General features: G+C 41.0%; 1 protein-coding gene across 7 annotated transcripts in view; it reads left to right on the top strand.

The window, feature by feature from the left end:
• Positions 1-1,634, top strand: part of PARP11 (poly(ADP-ribose) polymerase family member 11) — a 44,707-nt gene extending 43,073 nt beyond the window's left edge. For all 7 annotated transcript variants that reach the window (XM_007089664.2, XM_042991601.1, XM_015540848.2 and 4 more), the window contains one exon: positions 1,162-1,634. In XM_007089664.2, coding sequence (XP_007089726.1) covers positions 1,162-1,478 — 317 coding nt within the window. In that variant the 3' untranslated portion in view covers positions 1,479-1,634. The remainder of the gene's footprint in view (positions 1-1,161) is intronic.
• The last annotated feature ends 17,718 nt before the right edge of the window (positions 1,635-19,352 follow it).

The raw sequence follows: 19,352 nt of genomic DNA, 5'->3' as shown, positions 1-19,352 counted from the left end.
TAAAATAAATTGGTCACATTGTACCCAGGTCTAGGTACTAGTATTTTCTGTTCATTTTGTTTTTTAGAAAATGATAGGTAAGGATATTAATGAGCAATAAGGAGTAATGGGGGAACTCCTCACCTTTTTTTCTAATACTGTGAAAGTCCAAGCTCTCAAATTTATACCTACTACTCAACCAAATTAAGGTGAGAAATGAGGAGAAAAAGTAGGGGTGAATGTTTATTTTTCTGGCCCTTACTTTGTACCTTATCTCCAGCGAGAGAGCTGGCTACCACTTAGGATCAAGATATGCTACATTTTTAAAGAGTAAATTAATTTTTAAAGTAACTCCTGGAAAGGTCATCCCATTGATCTGACTGTAAGAGGATTAGAAAAGCGTTACCATAAATCCTGTCAGCACTGGGTAACCTGAGACTTTGTGATTCGTTTCCCAAATATTTTAGAGTAAATATTCCCTTCGTGATGTCAGTCTCCTAGGCCTACCGTTTGGGAAGATTTGATGCTTCATTGACTTTTCACATGTAGGCGATGAACCTCTGTGAAATTGTACTTCGGGAGTGCTCAGATGTGAATAGTGTTGCACTCTTCAGAGATCTCTCTGTGGTTGTGGAGTGGTTACTATCTCCAGAAATATTATTGATTTGTTACCCCATATCATAGAAATGTGGTTTCTTGGGTTTTGAAATAATCTCCATAGACCAGTAGTTCCCACTGCGCTCTGCAGAGCTCGGTGAATGCTGGCCAAGGGCAGTGGGCTGAGGAAAGTGCTGGAGGGAAACAGAAATGGGAGGGAGATTCAAGCAGGTAAAACTCAGGCCTTGCCTTACTTTTAGTCACGGAAACAGACTGTATCTGTCTTACGTACTGGATTTCTCTAGAAGCTTTCTTTTGAAAATAGAAGACTGATAGCTCTGTTTTGGTGGGAGCGGGGGAGGGTGTCAGTGGTGGGGAATGGTCTGTGTAACAAATCTATCTGTGGGGTGGTCCACAGCATGTGCTTTCTGGTCTTTCCTTAAAGATCTGCAGACAAGGACATTCCACATCTCCTTTCGTTATACGATTCCACGTGTCTGCTCCCCTAACAATTAGAGTGTTTTTGCTTGTGTTTCCTATATTCTTCAGAGTAATCTTGGCTTCTTCTGGTCCTTTTTGTTTAAGGAACCTATTTTGCTAGAGATGCTGCTTACTCCAGTCGCTTCTGCAAAGATGACATAAAGCACGGAAACACATTCCAAATTCATGGCGTCAGCCTGCAACAGCGGCATCTGTTCAGAACGTATAAATCTATGTTTCTTGCTCGAGTGCTAATTGGGGATTACATAAACGGAGACTCCAAATACATGCGGCCTCCTTCCAAAGACGGGAGCTATGTGAATTTATACGACAGCTGTGTGGATGATACCTGGAACCCAAAGATCTTTGTGGTGTTTGACGCCAACCAGATCTACCCTGAGTACTTGATAGATTTTTATTGATTTCACTTCCAAATCTCAGTGGTCAAGGAAGTTCTAGTCTGTTTTGCAGGAAGATTTGCTCTCCTGTCATCTAGCCACTAAATGTTCACTATCTGATACTTTTGAAACAGATACGGAAAAAAGTGGCGTCCATATAAAAAGGCATACTGACTTGAAGGTTGGTTTTTTTGTTGTTCTGTTTTTGTCCGTTGCTCGTAGTCTTGTCTGTTAAAGATTGATAACCATTGCCATTTTAACACAGAGGTGAAAGATAGCGCTCAAAACTGAATCAGCTGGGTCTCAATTAACATAATCATTCAGAGTCTGTAAAGTTTACATGTGTGTTCTATTTATTCATATATATGTTGAGAAAATAAAAAAAAAAACAGACATAACTGTGTCCCTTCAGAAGAATTGATCCTTTGTAAGTTGAATTCTGAGAGTATTGTCCACCAATCAGTATGTTGCCTTTGTTGGTCTTCTGAAGTGGGAATTTTATTTTTTTTAATGTTTATTTATTCTTTGAGAGAGAGAAAGGGGGAGAGAGAGAGAGAGAGAGAGAGAGGGCATGAGCAGGGGAGGGGCAGATAGAGGGAGACACAGAATCTGAAGCAGGCTCCAGGCTCTGAGCTATCATCACAGAGCCCGACGCGGGGCTTGAACTCATGAACCACAAGATTATGACCTGAGCCAAAGTCGGACACTTAACTGACTGAGCCACCCAGGCGCCCCCTGAAGTGGGAATTTTAAACCCTGAAGCAGTCTGAGTACCTTGAGAGAACTCAGAAATAAAGCCATTATTTACAGTGCTGCCAGACCAGCCAGAGGGAGAAAGTCAAGGTAGAATGTCCTGCTTCTGATTGCGTCTAGAGGGCAGGCTGCCGTCTCATTCTCTTGTCCCCACGTTGACAACTGCAGAGGGCAGTTAGCCCACAATTCATCCACCAGGGCTCTTGAACTCTGGTTGTAGGACTTGCTGCACACAGTGTTTATTGCACCTTCAAAGTGAAATCCCTTTGTTTTGAGTAGCAAAATGACAATCTGCGAGCTCTTGAACAGTTCAATACAATTTATAATCATGCCTAATACAACTTTGTGTACCTGTTTCATCTATTTTGCTATTATTCTATTCTGAAGAAGAATAGGCAATGTTGGAAGAGCTTCCCGCCCCTATAGATATTCTGGCAGAGACAACACCTTGGCAGAAATGTCATACCAGAGTTCAGGTATCAGATGGGGGAATCGGCCAGATGATTGCTGTTTCCCAACCTTGATTGTCCATGGTTCTTCCTGAAAAAAAGAATACACTTGTATCAAGCCTGGCCAGAAAACCATTTCCTAACTCAGTATGATAGTGAATTCTCTTCCCATTATCCTCATTCAGTTTTGGCCGAGAGGTTGTGAACATAACTTAACTTCTCAGGAAAAAGCCAGTAAGTGCCCAGGCCTGTGTGCCTTGTTTCAATCATTTGAATTGGGAAGATATCTAGAAATAATAAAAATAAAGAGAATGGAGCAAGATTAGGCATGGTAATTCTTTAACTGACATAAATCCCCAGATTTATTGTAGCCCAGAGGACATGTAACTGGGCAATTCAGAGTAAGTAGTACACAGGAAACTGTTACATATGACACTCTGAAACCAAGCAGCAACAAAGACTTCCTGACCCAGCTGCACACCCTAGCAGCCAGCTCCCATGAAATGCTGTGAGTATTTAGGAAGAGCCCATTTTAGAAACACACAGAGGTTATTATGGAAATAATTGGAGGAAAAGTCCCTAGACAACCTTGTGAGAGGCTCTAGACTCATTCACCAGAAAACAACTAGAGACACCAGGAATTCCGATTTTGAAAATCTTTTTGTTCCATGTATTTGTTATTTACACACACACAAAATGCTATGTGTGCATTCACTTCAACATGGATGTCTTGTTTTCAGTTTAACACGATTGCCCTTCCCATCACTCGAAAGGAATAAGTGTTGTAGCATTTGGGGGTTCTTCTTGTGCAGACCTTATCTGAAGGTGTGACCGAGAGCCCTAACTTGAAGTTTGCAAGGCAGTCTGTCTGAACTCTGAACTTCCCTAGCTGGCTCACATGTAGTAAGTATCGCAACATTGTAAGAGAGGATTCTTTTCCTCTCGTCTGACAATGTAGCCCAACTCTCCTTTTATAAGAAAGAGCTGATTTTGATAAATTTTTTCAGTGTGATAGTGTAGCATTAATTGATGTTAAAATTCTGTTTTGGTCAATAGATTGAGTTGAGGAATCGTAATTAGTATATAAACAGACTGGACACAACCATCTGCCACCTTTTCCTCTTGTCCTCACATAGTATGTGTGGAGAGAGTAAAGAGAACCTATTCCAGATTAATGAATAAATGACTTTTAAAAGTCTATGTTGAGTAAATTCCAGCTGATCGCGACTTTTCTTTTTCTCTTTGGTGACATCAGTCTCAGGGTAAAAAAAAATGTGTTTATGAGAAACAGTTTCAAAATCTTGTGGTTATGAACAGGAAGGCTTTTTTTTTTTATTTAATTAGTGCAACTTTCATTTCTAGACTGTTACGGTGATGATAAAGCATTTGGAGCCATTTTTGATATGTGAATGTATTGTTTTTACATGTGGTGATTAAAGCTTTCCATAGCAGGGCCCGGTTGTCTGTGTATGCCATATATTTGTTTCTATGATTTCTGCGTCTCATCTCCACCTTGCATTATTTAAGCCTACATTTGTAGCTCAAACTCAACCCTCAAGAAGTTTGTTACCTCTAACCCTTATGTAACGCACTTACGGATGGGACAAGTCTCTTGTTCTTGGTTTAAGTCATCATGAGCAATAGCTAATCAAATAATCTGGGAAAATCATTTACTCTGCTATTGAAAATTCCAAAAGCAGTCAAGGCCAAGTGCCTACAGACAGCGTCCTTTACTCTCAGGGTGCTCCCCTGCCTCAGAGGAGCCATTCTGGAGGGTGAGTCTACATTCACCTGAGGCACATGCCTCCTGCAATTCACCTAATCTCCAACCACAGTAAGTTGTGAAGTGTGTGTGTGTCCACAGTAAGTTGTGAAGCAAGTTAGACATTTCATTTCAAGCTTATGTTGGTAAAAAGAAAAAAAAAGAAAAAAAAAAAAGAAAAGGAGAAAAAAGAAAAAAAGGAAAAGAAAAAAGAAAAAGGGGGGAGCTATCCAAAGCTGCCTTAATGTTAGAGGAATGATCAAGGCTACTTGTGCAAACAAGTCAGGTTTTCTGTTCACTAAAATCATGTCGCAGTCTGTGTAAATGTTGGCCTACTGTCAAGGCTCAGTGTGATAAAAATGCAACTTCGATGATGTAGAAATGTGACATCTTTCCAAGTTTTGTTCCTAGGCCATCTGGGATGTGGGGTCGCCTCCCAGGTCACCAGGAGTAGCACTGGGAACAGTCTGTCAGCGGCCCTGGTTACACAGTAGCCTCACGCCGTCTGTTCTCCTTGGAGAAGGATATTCTGTTTGCTTTTAGATAAACGAATTTTGTTTAAAACCAAGAGTCTATTTCTAGATGAAATTACACATTCTGTACTTGTAAAGAGGAAAAATAAAAGGGAATGGAAAATAGCCAGGAAAGGAAAAGCAAACAAAGCCTTGTCAAATATTAGTTTTCATTAGGAACTTGAGCAAAAGGATTGTACTTATTTTTACCCCTTTGCACTATATGCAGGAAGAGGTTTGGTGAAACGAGCCGCCCTGCCTCGTTTCCTAGGAATAATTTTATAACATCGCTTGGGGCAGCACTGGTGGAAGAAATCAACATTTCCAAGAAGCATGAAGAGCACCATTATTTGGGGGCTGCCTGGGTTTTGTGAGTAATACGTGCAGAAGTGAGCCCTACATATCCAGGAAGATGTTCTGAGTTCATCCATTCAGCTTTACTTTTTTGCAGACTGGCTCACTTCTCCCATTCCAGAGACTGCAGGCTAGAAGGTGGCAGAGAGCATTTGCAGTCTCTTTCCTCTGCCCGCTTCCCAGGCTGAACCGCGCCTCGCGCCTGACCCATCCCAGGTAAAAAGGTGTCTTGGTTATTCCGAACCCTGAGACAGTAAATTCCCTGCTGTTACGGAATTAAGTCTCCTGCTGTAAAATTATGTAATCCATTTTCTCAGCTCTAATTGCTTGGCTTTCATTCTTCAGCACTGCAGGCTGAGAACTTGGCTTTTATTTGAACTTTCTCACTGTGTGGCGATGTAGCGACGAATTTAACATTGATCTTACTCATTTTCAAGTGGCTTCTCATGAGATTGGAACATAGAACAATGCCAGGGACACTTATGTTCCCTGCAGCTTTTTAGCCTTGCTGTATCCTCTACCAAGAGGTTATACAGGAAACTGATTCTGACCGACTCCGGCTTATGCTGACTCCACTGTGGACAAGCCAGTTTAGGAGAATCACAACCGAGGATTTCATTCAAATCAGTTTTGCAATATTAATTCTAAGTCCAGATTGTAATTCTTGTGTTTCCGTGTTCCTTTTTAAAAAAATACCTTTTCCTGAAGGGCTCATTTTGCTTTAATGTCTCCTGGATAACAGGTGGAAGCTGCAGGCATTACAAGTTCACCTTTGATTAACACTCTTAGAGAATCAGTGTTCAAGCCCAGCTCCTCCTCTTTATTCCTTTAAGAAGGAGATCAAGCACCATCTTGGGAGTTGCTGATCCAAGTTTTATTTCTAGCTTTGATGTTTCACTCAGCGTGACCTTGGATAAATCAGCAGAGGGGAAGGTTCACTTTTCAGAAGGTGAAGTTTCTGAAAGACTCTTGTTAAAAGTAAAAGGGCCTGACAGAGCGTGGCTAGATTTCTCTAGGCAGCATCTGACCTGACTGAAGATGGTTTTTGAGTTTGGGTCAAGAAAGTCCAGCAGCGGGGATCGCGATGCATTATGAAGCAAGAGTACAGAATAGGAAGGGAAGTTTCTCCCTGACCCTCTACTGCCAGTCAGCCCCTCCTCGACTCAGAGGTCCTGCGGTGTGCCAGGCGGTTGACAAGTTGTGCACCGCCTCTGCTCTGGGGGAACTCCTCGCCTAGCGGGGGGGCATATGCTGAACTGTAACAAGAGCGATGGGCTTAACTGAAGGGGAGCTTCAGGCCACTGTGAAAGCCTGCCACAAAGGGACCTAACCTCTTCTAGAGAATTAGAGAAGGCTTCCCTAAGAAGTGACATTTGAATGTGGAGACCTGAGAGATGAGTGGGTGTTAATTAGGTGAAGGATTGATTTTAGTCCCTCCGGCAACACCCAGTGGTGGGTGCCACATCAGGCTTTCGGGAGATGAGAAGAGCAAGGTATGGGTAGAAGGCAGGTTGTAGCGTTTTTATCATTAACATTAAGGTGACAGAATCAAAGCCACTTTAAGAGCCAGAATTATTGCCCAGCTGCAGCTGGCCCTGGGGATAGCCTCAGGGGAATCAGAACCCCCACTGAGGGTCCGTGGAGACAAGAGCAGGGATGGTGTAGATCTTTATATAACATGCTAGCACAGTCAAGATGCTTATTAGGTAGGCTTGCTTATTCTTGCCCCCATGCCTTTGCTCATGCTTTGCTGCTTCCCCCCCAGAACCCACACTTGCATACCTCCCTTCTCCCTCCAGAGTCCCATGTCTCTGACGCATGGGCCCTGGAGTCAGGTGACCAGGTTGAACACTGGCTCCACCACTTACCAGCTCTCTGACCCTGGAGAGGTTTCTCAATCTCTCTGTGTTTCAGTTTCCTCATCTATAAATTGAGATAACAGTAATGCCTACCTTATGTGATGATGATGATAATAATAATAACAATAATAATAATAATGCCTGTGGAATGCTTTGATAATGCCTGGCAGCTTCAGCAAATGTTTGTGGGTATTGGTCTATAAGACCCTTCCTCTTCTAGGAAGTGTTCTGTAGCTAATTCAACCCTCCCAGATCTGGGATTCTTACAGGTTTCACATTACACTTGGAGTTACGGGCATACTTTTTCTTTCTTTCTTAGCATTTACTTGGTCAATGGCCTTCACCCAAAGACCACCAGAAGCAGTCCTGTAGTTAAACAAGTTGGGTTGTAGTGAAGGGGAACATAGACCATGAGGAAACATGGAGTGTCCCAGTGAGAGGGTGTTAGAACTTATTATAGGATTTGAACTTTGGTTAGTTAATTTGGGGAAGCATCTAAGGAAGTGGGGTTTTGCCCTAGATTGGACCCTGTCAGACAGCAGGGTGAATCTTTGATTGGGTATCTCACTAAACATGTCTGGCTGGGTAGACTAGGCAGGGAATAAGCTATAATCTGTAAAGCAGTAGCAATTTCTCATTTTGGCTGAAAGACAGGATGTTTGGTATTCTGCAGGTGGCACAGTGACCTAATTTTTGCGTGTGCTTGGACTGAATTATGAAGTAGCCTTGCTTTGTCTCATTTTGTCATCAACTCCAATAACCTTGTCTGGGGTTTGAATTCTGGAAGATAGTTTAGGCTGTAAAGGAAAATAACATGACTTAGCACGAGTACCAGGCCAGTTTCCAAATGTCAGCGGCTGATCTTTTTTTTCCTTCTCAACTTGTTAAATAACTGTTTTGTTTGGGTTAGTTTTATTCCTTCGGGGGAAGTTATATATTCATTCATTCAACAAGCATAGGGCACCATGGTAAAAACCCTGCTTTCAAGGAGCTCCAAGTCTACATGAGAGAAGATTTAAAGACTGTCTGCTTCAGTCAGTCATTTGGATGGTTTTGATGGTATAAACGCCTCCTTCAGCTTTCCTATTAAAGAAGTTCTCCGGCCTTTGTCTGGATACAGTACCAGTAAGCACCCGCTCCCATGAGACAATATTAAAAGTTTAAGGCCAAGCGTGAGAAAATCTTATCTTGACCTGTAACCCCCTCCCTGTGTCTTCCACCACTTGGATCCACGTCTCCCATTAAAGGCACACAGAACAAGTTTTCTGCATGTTCCCTGTAGCCCATCTACAGAGTCAACAACACATGAAGGGTGTAAGCAAACTCTGGATTCTTAATCTCAGTGCTGTACTGAAAAACTACTCATATTTTTCTCAAAAGAATATTCTCATTCAACAAATAATTTAATGCGGTTGTGTTTTCTGAATGGCTTTGCTATTAACATAGGCCTGTACTGCGTGGCTGGAGAACAGAGACTATGTCACTGGGGGTTCCTAGGCAGGTGGATGACATTGCGATGAGAGCTACATACACTAGATGGCAGCACCTTCCTTCAGAACTGGCAGCAAGATCTGGGCACCGAGTTCCTATCCCTGTGTATTACAGAGCAGGGTGAAGAGACCCTCCAGAAACCATCTCTTCCTTTCCTCTGCCACCAGGTGGGACAGCCCCTTCTCAGGTCCACCTGGTTATGCCTTTGTCCCATTTGTAGAAATTGCTAGGAAAAGGGGGGCCCTTTCTCAATAGTGACCTCTTCTAATATTTTAGAGTCTTGCCTATTTGAAAGTTCTTCCAACCATTCACATGCTATCATTTCATCTTATTTTATTTCCTTTTTTCATATGAAATTTTATATAGTCCAGAAAATAATTATTGGGTACTTTCTGAGTCCATAAACACAAAGATAGTTACTCTTCAAACCTTACCTCTTTAGGCATAAAATGAAATGAAATGAAATGATAAAATTAAAATAAAATGAAATAATAAAATAAAGTCTCTTGTTCTCTAACTTCTTTCTGGCCTCACCCTACAGCTCTTTATGTACCTGTGGTTCTATCTCCTGGGTATATATGCTCTATATCATTTGCAAGTTATGGAGCCCCAAAGTTTCACCATCCTCCTTCAAACAGACAAGATACTGTTTCTTACAATTGTAAAGCTAACTCCTCAGAAAGCAATACGTATATTCTTTACTCTTCATGTGTGCCAGAAAAGAGAGGCCATAAACTTGGCTTAAAATTGGAATCTATGACACACCAATACACATTTCCGAAATACCTCTCTCAAACTCTGATGAGTTGAACTTGGTGCGCTACAATTTTTTTAAAGGTATAATTGCATACAATTCAAGTGTGCTTGGGCGGGTGGGGGGGTCAGGTAATAATAATTCACCACTGTGGAGGACAGAACAAAGGGATTCCCTGAGGTCATGTTTCAGTGCCTGAGCCGGCATAGACCCCAATCATAGGCATTGTGCTTACCAGTCCAGGGATCCTTTAGCATAACTTTGTTTAATGAGACTATATTTGCCTGATCTTAGCACTGACTGATCTCCTTCTTAAAAAAAAAAAAAAAAAAAAAAAAAAAAAAAAAAAAAAAAAAGGTCTATTTTAAGATGAACATTTTGAAAATATATGTCATATGTTTAGCATTTTGTATTTGGAAAACAGTGTGCTATAATGAAAAAAACACAGGTTTTAGAGTCAGACCATCCTATGTTAGAGACCCAGCTTTGCTACTTTATAGCCATTGTAGCCTTGGAGAAGTTGCTGGTCTCCTCTGAGCAACTGTCTCAGAGTTACTGAGTTACTCAGAGTTGCTGTTTCCTTGTCTTTCCTCTTTGTCTTTCTGTGATGTTGGGAGAATTACCTGAGACTGTGTGAGTATGAAAAGCACTTAGCACTGGCATGTGCTAGTTGCTCAACAGTGAGATACAATTTTATTACAAGTTGAGTTGTTCCAAGAAGAGGGTATCTGTAAGGCAATGGTGGAAGGGCCAGAAGGTGTGGGAGAAGTCATTCTGTAGTGCTGCAGAGCTCAACACAGTCCTTCACCTCTCAAAAGCGTAAGAAACATGGAATGCAGGAAAGAAAAGGCAAGGCACAGAAAGTCCAAGCGCTGTAAATAAGAAGATATCTATGATTTAGATTCCTTCCCCTGCTTCTGTCCCCTGGCTTCCAGACAGATCTGTGTCTTGTCCATTCCAGAAGGCTCTAGTGGGCTGGGAACAAAGCAACATTGTGGGTAAGGATAGTAGGACTTTGGATATCCCTGCCAGCCTGAGAACCTGCTGTTGAGAATGCTTCATACCCAACAATAGCAACGATAGAAACTAATGCTTTGGCTTCATTCTAGATTATCATAGACTGCAGTTAAGTAACCTACCATCATTGACTTGAATCCAGTCTTGGCTCTTCCATCAACTTGGCTGGTCACTTCCTCCTCCTAGGCCTCGGTCCCACATCTATAAAATGAGGAAGTCGTCTGAAGGCCCCTTCTAGCTCCTGTCTTCTGTGATACACAGCTTTCACTCTCTCAAAGCTGCCAACAACAAAAACATCAATTCTGCAAAGCAATTTATGTTCACTGTTCTCCCACTTGGAGTCAGAATTGGACCAGAAAATGGAAGGTAGAAAGAAAACTAAGCAATAAGCAAAATATACTAAAATAAAGGTAAAGTAGCAAAGACTGAGGGTACTTTAATTTTTTAATATATTTATTTATTTAGAGAAAGAGAATGCACAAGTGGGGAAGGGGAGAGAGAGGGAAAGAGAGAATCCCAAGCAGGCTCCACACTGTCAGTGTAGAGCCCAATGTGGGGCCCAATTTCCAGAACCATGAGCTCCCGACCTGAGCCAAAATCAAGAGTCAGATGCTTAACTGACTGAGCCACCCAGGTGCCCCTGTAGCATAGCCAGAGGTGTTTTACAGAAAGTTGACCCTCTTGCCAGGTGACCTTGGAGAGTCCATTGTATTCTAATAAGAGGAATGATACCACGGGAGGCCATGAGATCTAGTTTATTTCAGCTGTTCCCCCTGCTGTCACACAGGTTAGATGACATTCACAGGCATGAAACACCCTCACAGGTAATCTAGATTTTGAAGAATGCCCCCATGTGTCTGGGGGCAATGAGGCATAAGTTGTAACTACACAACTCTGGGTGCTAAATGGTTACCAACAGCAGCTAGCTGAACTTCATGTCTTCACCTCCTCTGTGGGAAAGCACATTGCAAAGGGATGGGATGAGAATGATCTTGAATAAACTCTAAGGACATAGCCAAAATGATACCATTCAAAAATAAAGGCTCTGTTTTAGTAATACAATTCACTTGTTACAAACCTCACAATGGGCTTGGGATCTTTGCTGTTGAAATCTATTCATCTAGGGGGAGAATTCATAACCAAACAACAGGTATGTGAACTATTCAGCATGTACCTCCACAGGTACAATGTTCATTTACCTGCCGGTGGTGCGGTATATACTCTGGAACCCAGGGAAGGTAAAATCTATATACAGTTTGGGCTAATAGGACAGTCAAAAGGCTTCAAAAATGTATGACCTACACTCAGTGTATGCCTGGGTGGTGGGTATTGCAATAACATTTGGCAAATTTGAATGCAGTATTTTGGGTGGAAATAATGAAACCAAATGAACCTACTCATAATCCTTTAGTTACATCTCATTACCAAAACTGGTTCTTAGTTTTGGTAATATGTGGTTTCAGTTAATAAAACTACCAAATGAATTCTATAAATTAGAAAATGCTAATTGTTGCTTTAGTCATTCCACATTTATTGACCATCTACTGTGTGCCATTTGATAGCCATCCACATACCAGGTCCTTTACTAGGACTGACTTCAAAGATGAGCAAGGTAGAGGCACCTGGGTGGCTTAGTCGGTTAAGTGTCCAACTTCAGCTCAGGTCATCGTCTCACAGTTCGTGAGTTTGAGCCCGTGTCAGTCTCTGTGCTGACAGCTCAGAGCCTGGAGCCTACTTCAGATTCTGTGTGTGTCTCTCTCTCTGCCCCTCCCCTGCTGATGCTCTGTCTCTTTCTCAAAAATAAATAAACATTAAAAAAACAAAGATGAACAATGTACTTGCTTTCCAAGGGCTCTTGGCCTAGTGAGGAGACAAATATGTAAACAAATAAATGATGATTCCATGTAATAAGTGCTTGTCAGAGATATGAATTAATGTGTCATGGGAAATACAAGATGTTCCTGGAGAGTAGAATAAGGCTTAACCTAAGGGCAGGGCAATACAATACCTAAATCTCAGAGGGAAATACCAGGTGACAAAAGTGAGAAAGGCCAATCCAGTTCAGGCAAAGAGATGAGCACAGGCAAATGTGTGTGTCTGAGGAAGAGTAAGCAGGGGTGGTGGTGCTGTGTGGTTGTGTGGTGAAAGCAGAGGGCAGGAGTGGAAGGAGATCAGGCTGAAAATACAGGTTGGGGAGGGATTTGCTTTCCCAGCTGAGGGGTGTGGGCTTTGAGGAATTGACCAAAGGTTTTAAGAAGCTGAGGGACAGTTTGCAAGACTGGCTGAGTAGAGATGTCATGGGTAGGGGGGGGGAAGCATTGCTGGAGACTGTGTGATTGCATCAATGTTTTGTCTGCCTGACACTGTGCCAATTTCCTGGGAAGAGCAGAACTGCTTGCTCTCCCCTAGCCCGTGTGAATACGTGAACCTAATGAGAGCTTTAGGTTCCTTAAGAACCCCATTTCCTTAGCTATAATGATTGTTCTAGGGGCTGGATGCCACATGCAAGCTGGTCCAATCATACCGTCTTGTTCTGTTCACCCTTTTCCAAGTGTTTGGTCAATGTGTGGGCATGTGACCCAGAGACCTTCCTTGATAATTCTGCATTTTGAATTGGCAGTAAGGGAAAGAATCTTTCTTTTCTGATGATGAATCTGTGAAGTTGCAAATGTAGAGATGCCAGTGGTTATGTATCATATGTGGAAGAAATTGGTGTTTAGTAGAGCAAAATGGAAACTAACACATGGAGAGAAGCAGGTATGAAAGACAGAAGGGAAGTGAGTTCTGGTGGCCTTTCAGTCTCTAGCTCCAGGCATCCATGAGGCTAGTTTAATTCCTGCCTATCCTGCAGTTTGGTCAACATGAGCCAATCAATTACCCTTTTTGCCTAAGGTCGTTACTGTTGGATTTCTGACATTTGCAACCAAGAGTACTAATTAATGAAAACAGGAAAATACATCTTGATCTTGATACATTACAGTTTAAAAGGCTCTTCTTCAAGCCCAATGTCCATCAACTGATGAATGGATAAAGAAGATGTGGTATATCTATACAATGGAATACTACTCAGAAATGAAAAAGAATGAAATCCTGCCATTTGCAACAACGTGGATGGAACTGGAGGGTATTATGCTAAGTGAAATAAGTCACTCAGAGAAAGACAGATACATGTTTTCACTCATATGTGGAATGTGAGAAACTTAACAGAAAACCATGAGAGAAGGGAAGGGAAAAGAAATAGTTAAAAGCAGAGAGGGAGGCAAACCATAAGAGACTCTTAACTGCAGAGAACAAACAGGGATGTTGGGGGGGGGCAGGGGAGAGGGAAAAATGAGTGATGGGCATTGAAGAGGGCACTTGTTGGGATGAGCACTGGGGGTTATATGTAAGCAATGAATCACGGGAATCTACTCTGAAGCTAAGAGCACAGTGTATACACCATATGTTAGCTAACTTGATAATAAATTATATTAAAAAAATAAAGAAATAAAAGTAATATAGACATTTATGGTATAAAGTTTGAAAGGCAAAAGTTTAAAGAAAGAAACACATATCTCCTGCCATCTTGCTGTTCAAACATACCTCTTCTGAACATCTGAATAGCTGTCTTTTCAAAATTGTATTCAAAGGCTGTGCAAACATATGTATATATCACAAAAGCGACATGATACACTGTACATATACTATTTCATAGCCCCTGTTTTTGCCGTTTGGAAATATTTCATGGACGTTTTATCAAGTCATCAAATATTCTTTGAACATACAGCTTTTATGTTTACATTTTAATGTCCATTATACAAAAATGCCATGCTTTGTTTACTTAATATATGAATATTAAGGTAAAATAAGTTAATTTTCTAATTTGAACCATGGACAAAATGTTAGTGGAATTATGTTGAAAAAACTTTTTTTTAAAGGGCATATTACATGTTCAGTTACCCCAAAATTAAGGATCTTTATTTAAGCAATTGCAACTGAAGTTATTCTTTCTCAGTAATTATGGTTGTCACTGGAGGTAATTTAGTTTTACTGAAAGAAATTTGATTAACATATGAAGTTAAATAAAATGGTTTTATGAATTTTAAAATAAAAAATAAAAGGCTCTTCTCCAGATAGTAACAGAGCTCAAGAGAAAGGCAAGGACTGGAGACCTAGATTGGAAAGTCATGTTTGGAAAAGGTGGTTGTTTTGCCTTGGAAGTGGACAACCTCATCTCAGGTAAGTGCAGAAGATGGCCAGAGGCGAGGACGGAACCTTGGAGAATGCCAGCATCTGAGAGTATCAAGAGGAGGAACCGGCTGTTTCACACTTGGGCCATCTCTGATTTTACCCAGAGCTTCCAACCTCACTGTCCTCAGTGGGGAGGGGGCAATCTAGGAAAGCCCATAGGGTGTCACTAGCTTTCCTTTTAATTTATTATTTTTTAAACTGCTTTAGGCCACATCTTCTGAAATCTGCCTCCTGTAGCTTTCAGTCATGGGGGCAACTACTCCTCCTTTAGAATGTTCTGGCCTGTATTTGAAATCTGTGATCTCATAACCTTGGGTCTTCTCTTCCTCAGAGTTAAACCTCTCACTTCCTCCAGCCATTACTCATCTGATAATACCAGATTTTACTGAACTCCTCTAAATGTCAGTCCACATTGCTTATGAAGGGTGGTATCTGGAACAGACATAGTGTTTCAAATATCATGTGCCTAGCACAGACTACAGTGGAACAGGATGCCAGAGTTTGCCATACTGAACAGCATACTAGTCACGCTGTTAGGAAATATTGCACTTGTGAGCAACCAAAACATCCTAGGTCTTTTTTTTTCCCCCTAGAAATTGCTGGGAAACCAGACAAATAAAAACTCTAATTTTGTGATTGCCTTTGAGCCTAAATAAATGCCTTGACATTTGTCCCTGTTAAATTATTTTGAATATGAAAGGATGATCATTGTAACATTATCTATAAGGTTAAATAATTGGAAACAATATACCTGGTCAAATATAGGGGAATGTTAAATATATTACAGCATATATACAAGATATAACATCATGTCTGTGAAAATGATCTTCCTGAAGTACATTTAATGGCATAGGAAAGTGTGTATGGCATATGTTAAGGGAAATTCTGGACTTAAACCCTGTGTAACAAATTCTTAGAAGTCCTTCCACTGGCACTCTAGAGGATGGAAGGGAGTGTCCCTGCTCAACTTAATCTTATTGGTATAAATCTACTTTATCATCTTCAAGAAATACGTTTGGTCCTAATTGCATTGCCCAACAATTTTGTCATCCAAAACTTGATCTGTCACAGAGGAGGTATAAGTGATTATACTATTGGGCAAGAATAGAAACCTGCAGTCAATATCCAGGAATGCACTGAAGTTTTGAGACATAGTAACCCAGACCTACTGGGATTTTTGACTTAAGCAGTGTATTTTTTTGACATATACTGCATTTTTTTATTGCTGTACAATATTTTGTTTTTTGGATGATATCACAGTTCTTTTGTCTGTTGATAGACATTCAGGTTGTCTCAGCTATTATGAATAATGCTGTTTGAACATTTGTATACACATTTTTGTGTGGACATATGCTTTAACTTATCTTAATACTTAAGAGTGGAATTGCTAGGTCTTTTGGTAACTCTGTGTTTAACATTTTTAAAACCTACCAAACTGTTTTACAAAGTTGCCGCACCATTTTGCATTCCCACTAGCAATGTATGAAAAGTTCCAATTCTTCACATTCTCACCAACACTTGTGATTGTCCATTTTGTTTATTACAGTCATCCTAGTAGTTGTGAAATAGTTTCTCAATCCCAGTTCCTATACCTGGAACATCTTTCCTTTCCCTGCCCGTCTTAAAAATCCATCTTTCAAATTGTACCTTCTCCATAAAGCCTTTTCTTGACCACCCCAACTGGAAGTGATTCTTTCTTTCTTTAAATTCTCTAAAACATTGCTTATATCTCTCTTGTGGTATATTTATATCCCTTATGTTGTATTTCTTTGTATATCTTTATCATAAAGATAGAAGGTTACCACAAATGGAACTAAAATGGAAGGTACCATATCCCATTGATGTTTATTTGTTTATTTTTTTTTAATTTTTTTTAACGTTTATTTATTTTTGAGACAGAGAGAGACAGAGCATGAATGGGGGAGGGTCAGAGAGAGGGAGACACAGAATCTGAAACAGGCTCCAGGCTCTGAGCTGTCAGCACAGAGCCCGACGCGGGGCTCGAACTCACGGACTGAAAGATCATGACCTGAGCCAAGGTCGGCCGCTTAACCGACTGAGCCACCCAGGTGCCCCTCCCATTGATGTTTAAAACCCTAGATTCTAAGTCTCTGAGGAGGTATGTATGGTGAAGCAAGAAGATAATCTTAAAAGGCAGATTATGATATGTACAAAAGAGAAATATTAGTAACTGTGTCCCTGTGTGTGTGTGTGCGTGTGTGTGAGTGATGGGTTACATTTTGGGAGTGCCTGCCAAATATGCCCTTAGGAAAATTACCTAATTCTAGGAATTAGGGAAGGTCAAGTCACTATATGCTACTCTGTGATAGAAACGGGAATTATGGGGCACCTGGGTGGCTCAGTCGGTTAAGCAGCTGACTCTTGATTTCAGCTTGGGTCATGATCATGGCTTGTGGGATTGAGTCCCACCTTGGGCTCTGCACTGACAGCACGGAGCCCATTAAGCAGTGTATTAATCTCTAACAATGCATTAGTAGAAAATACATGCAGACCAAAGGGCTTCTTAAAAGATCCATTTCACCGATCTTTACCCCTCTAGCCAAATTTGGTGTTACACCTTTTAGAAAGAACCTCATAATCCAGCATTCCCATCAGTGGCTTGTAAGTCAAAAGCCCTGAATTTGGTTTGTGCCTCAATATAGGATTTTGACCAAAACACTTAACCAAGACTCTTGTTTCCCCTGTCTGCAAAATGGGATTTGCTTTATGTGAAGTTCCTCATGTTAGTCTAATGTCAGGACAAGATGTAGTTGAAACAAGGAACTATTACATTCAGCTGTAGCAGAAGGAAGGTAGATTAGAACAAAGACATTTTCATCTCAAAGAAAGTTGGATGGGAATTGAGGAGCCCTGACAGCACAATATGGAAATTAGGAGAGAAAATCAAGAAAGAAGAAGGTGGAAATCTGACAAATCAAGATGCACATTCATGGATATTTTCGTTTTGATGATAGCAAAAGAATGATATATTTGCATACCATGTAAATACTGTGTGTGCTTAACAAAAGTCCAGTTTCCTTTCATAGAGTTCTTGAAGGACAGGAGAGATCCATTTTTCTGAACAGCAGTAGACAGGGAAATGATTGATGCGCCACCTTCTGAATACCTCTTCAAATCTGATATCTGTAAAATAGTTGAACTACTGGGAGAGAAGCTGAATAAAATACAAAGAAGCTTCATGGTCAATGTAGGGCAGGAAAATTAGTTCTCCCCTTACCTTCTGAATTCTTGCCTGAGACCCATGTAAGGAAAGACAGACTAACAAGAGGAAAACAAACAGCAGCTTATTAACATGTGTACCCCATGTATAAAGGGGAGAAACTCAGGGAAAAAAGAATAACTCCCTGAGGCGGCTTGGAATTCAGGCTTAAATACCATCTTAATGGGGAAAGGGGGTGGGATGTAGGCATCTTAGGGAAGAGTAAATGGGTTTTAAGGGAGATGAATGGGCCCTTGGAAGAACAGATGGGAGGTATAATAGTTTGTGACACAGTTTGTCTGGGTGTGGTGTTGACTTCTAGTCTCCTCTCCTGTGATGAGAGTCAGTCTTCCGTGGTTGATGAAACTCCCAGGGAGGAGATTTGTGACAATTGAGTTCCTTTTGGAGGATCTGTCTTTAGGCAGATAGCGTTGTTCAGAAAACTCCTCTCTTTGTGTTTGCTGGTTTTTGTTTTTTTGTTTTTGTTTTTGTTTTTGAGTGCTTATAGTTCAAAGTAACACCTAGGCGGCATATTCTGAGGTGGCATATTCTGGGGCAGCATATTCTGCTACCATTCATTAATATTTGCAAGTAGAAAAGGATTTCTTGGATCAGAAGGTATTACCTGAGCAATGGACATTATTACCCTAACAATATTCAGTACTTTGTAGTTTAAAATTACTACCATTTGAGGCATATTTCCTGAGGACTTCACAAGTAATAAATGCATGTCTTTTTTAAACAACCTAATGACATCAATTTAATTAAGATCAAGTTAAAATATAATATAGGTTTCTCTCTTTACTCCTCCTTTTACCACCTGCTTCTCCCTAAGAAGGTGACTGACTCTGAATGGGAGCAAACTCCCCTTATCTTCTAAAACAGGTTTTAACAGTGATGAAGTGTTTTTTGGGATGCATCATAGTCTGGTTATTGCCTTTGGGAGAAGATCATGGCCATCTTAAACCTGCCTACCCCAACACCTTGTCTGTGCATAAAGGCAACTGCACTGGCCTCAGGGTTGCTAAATTCCCACAGAAACCCATATGCCATGAAAATGGAGTATCATGTCTGCATTCTGTTTCCTCAGCCTACCCATGATGGGTAATCGTATCTAGATCCCAAGAGGGACTTACTAACAGTCTCAATCCCCTGAACGGTTATTATGCAGAAGATGGTGGCCAGCTGCTGTCCAGTGTCTCCAAGAGCAGACCAGAGAGACCAGATTTAAACTACAGCACAAGATGTTTTAGTTAGACACCAGAAAGAATTGATTGTTGCTGTTTTAAGACACAGAATTGGTAACCAAGGGCAGCTATGAAATCACCTGCCTTGAGGATCTTTAACAAGAAAGACAGGCAGGTGGACTAGGGCAGGTGTACATAGAGGCCACTCTTCATCGATTTCCCCCTAGGGAGATGTGCACTTGTCCTTAGAACTTGTCTCATAAGACTGATCCCAAGGTGGGTCCATTCCTTATCCCCTCTACCAGATGCT

Source organism: Panthera tigris, chromosome B4, assembly GCF_018350195.1.
Source record: "Panthera tigris isolate Pti1 chromosome B4, P.tigris_Pti1_mat1.1, whole genome shotgun sequence".
NCBI lineage: Eukaryota > Metazoa > Chordata > Mammalia > Carnivora > Felidae > Panthera > Panthera tigris.
The sequence above is the reverse complement of the archived record's forward strand: the minus strand, read 5'-3'. Positions and strand labels throughout refer to the sequence as shown.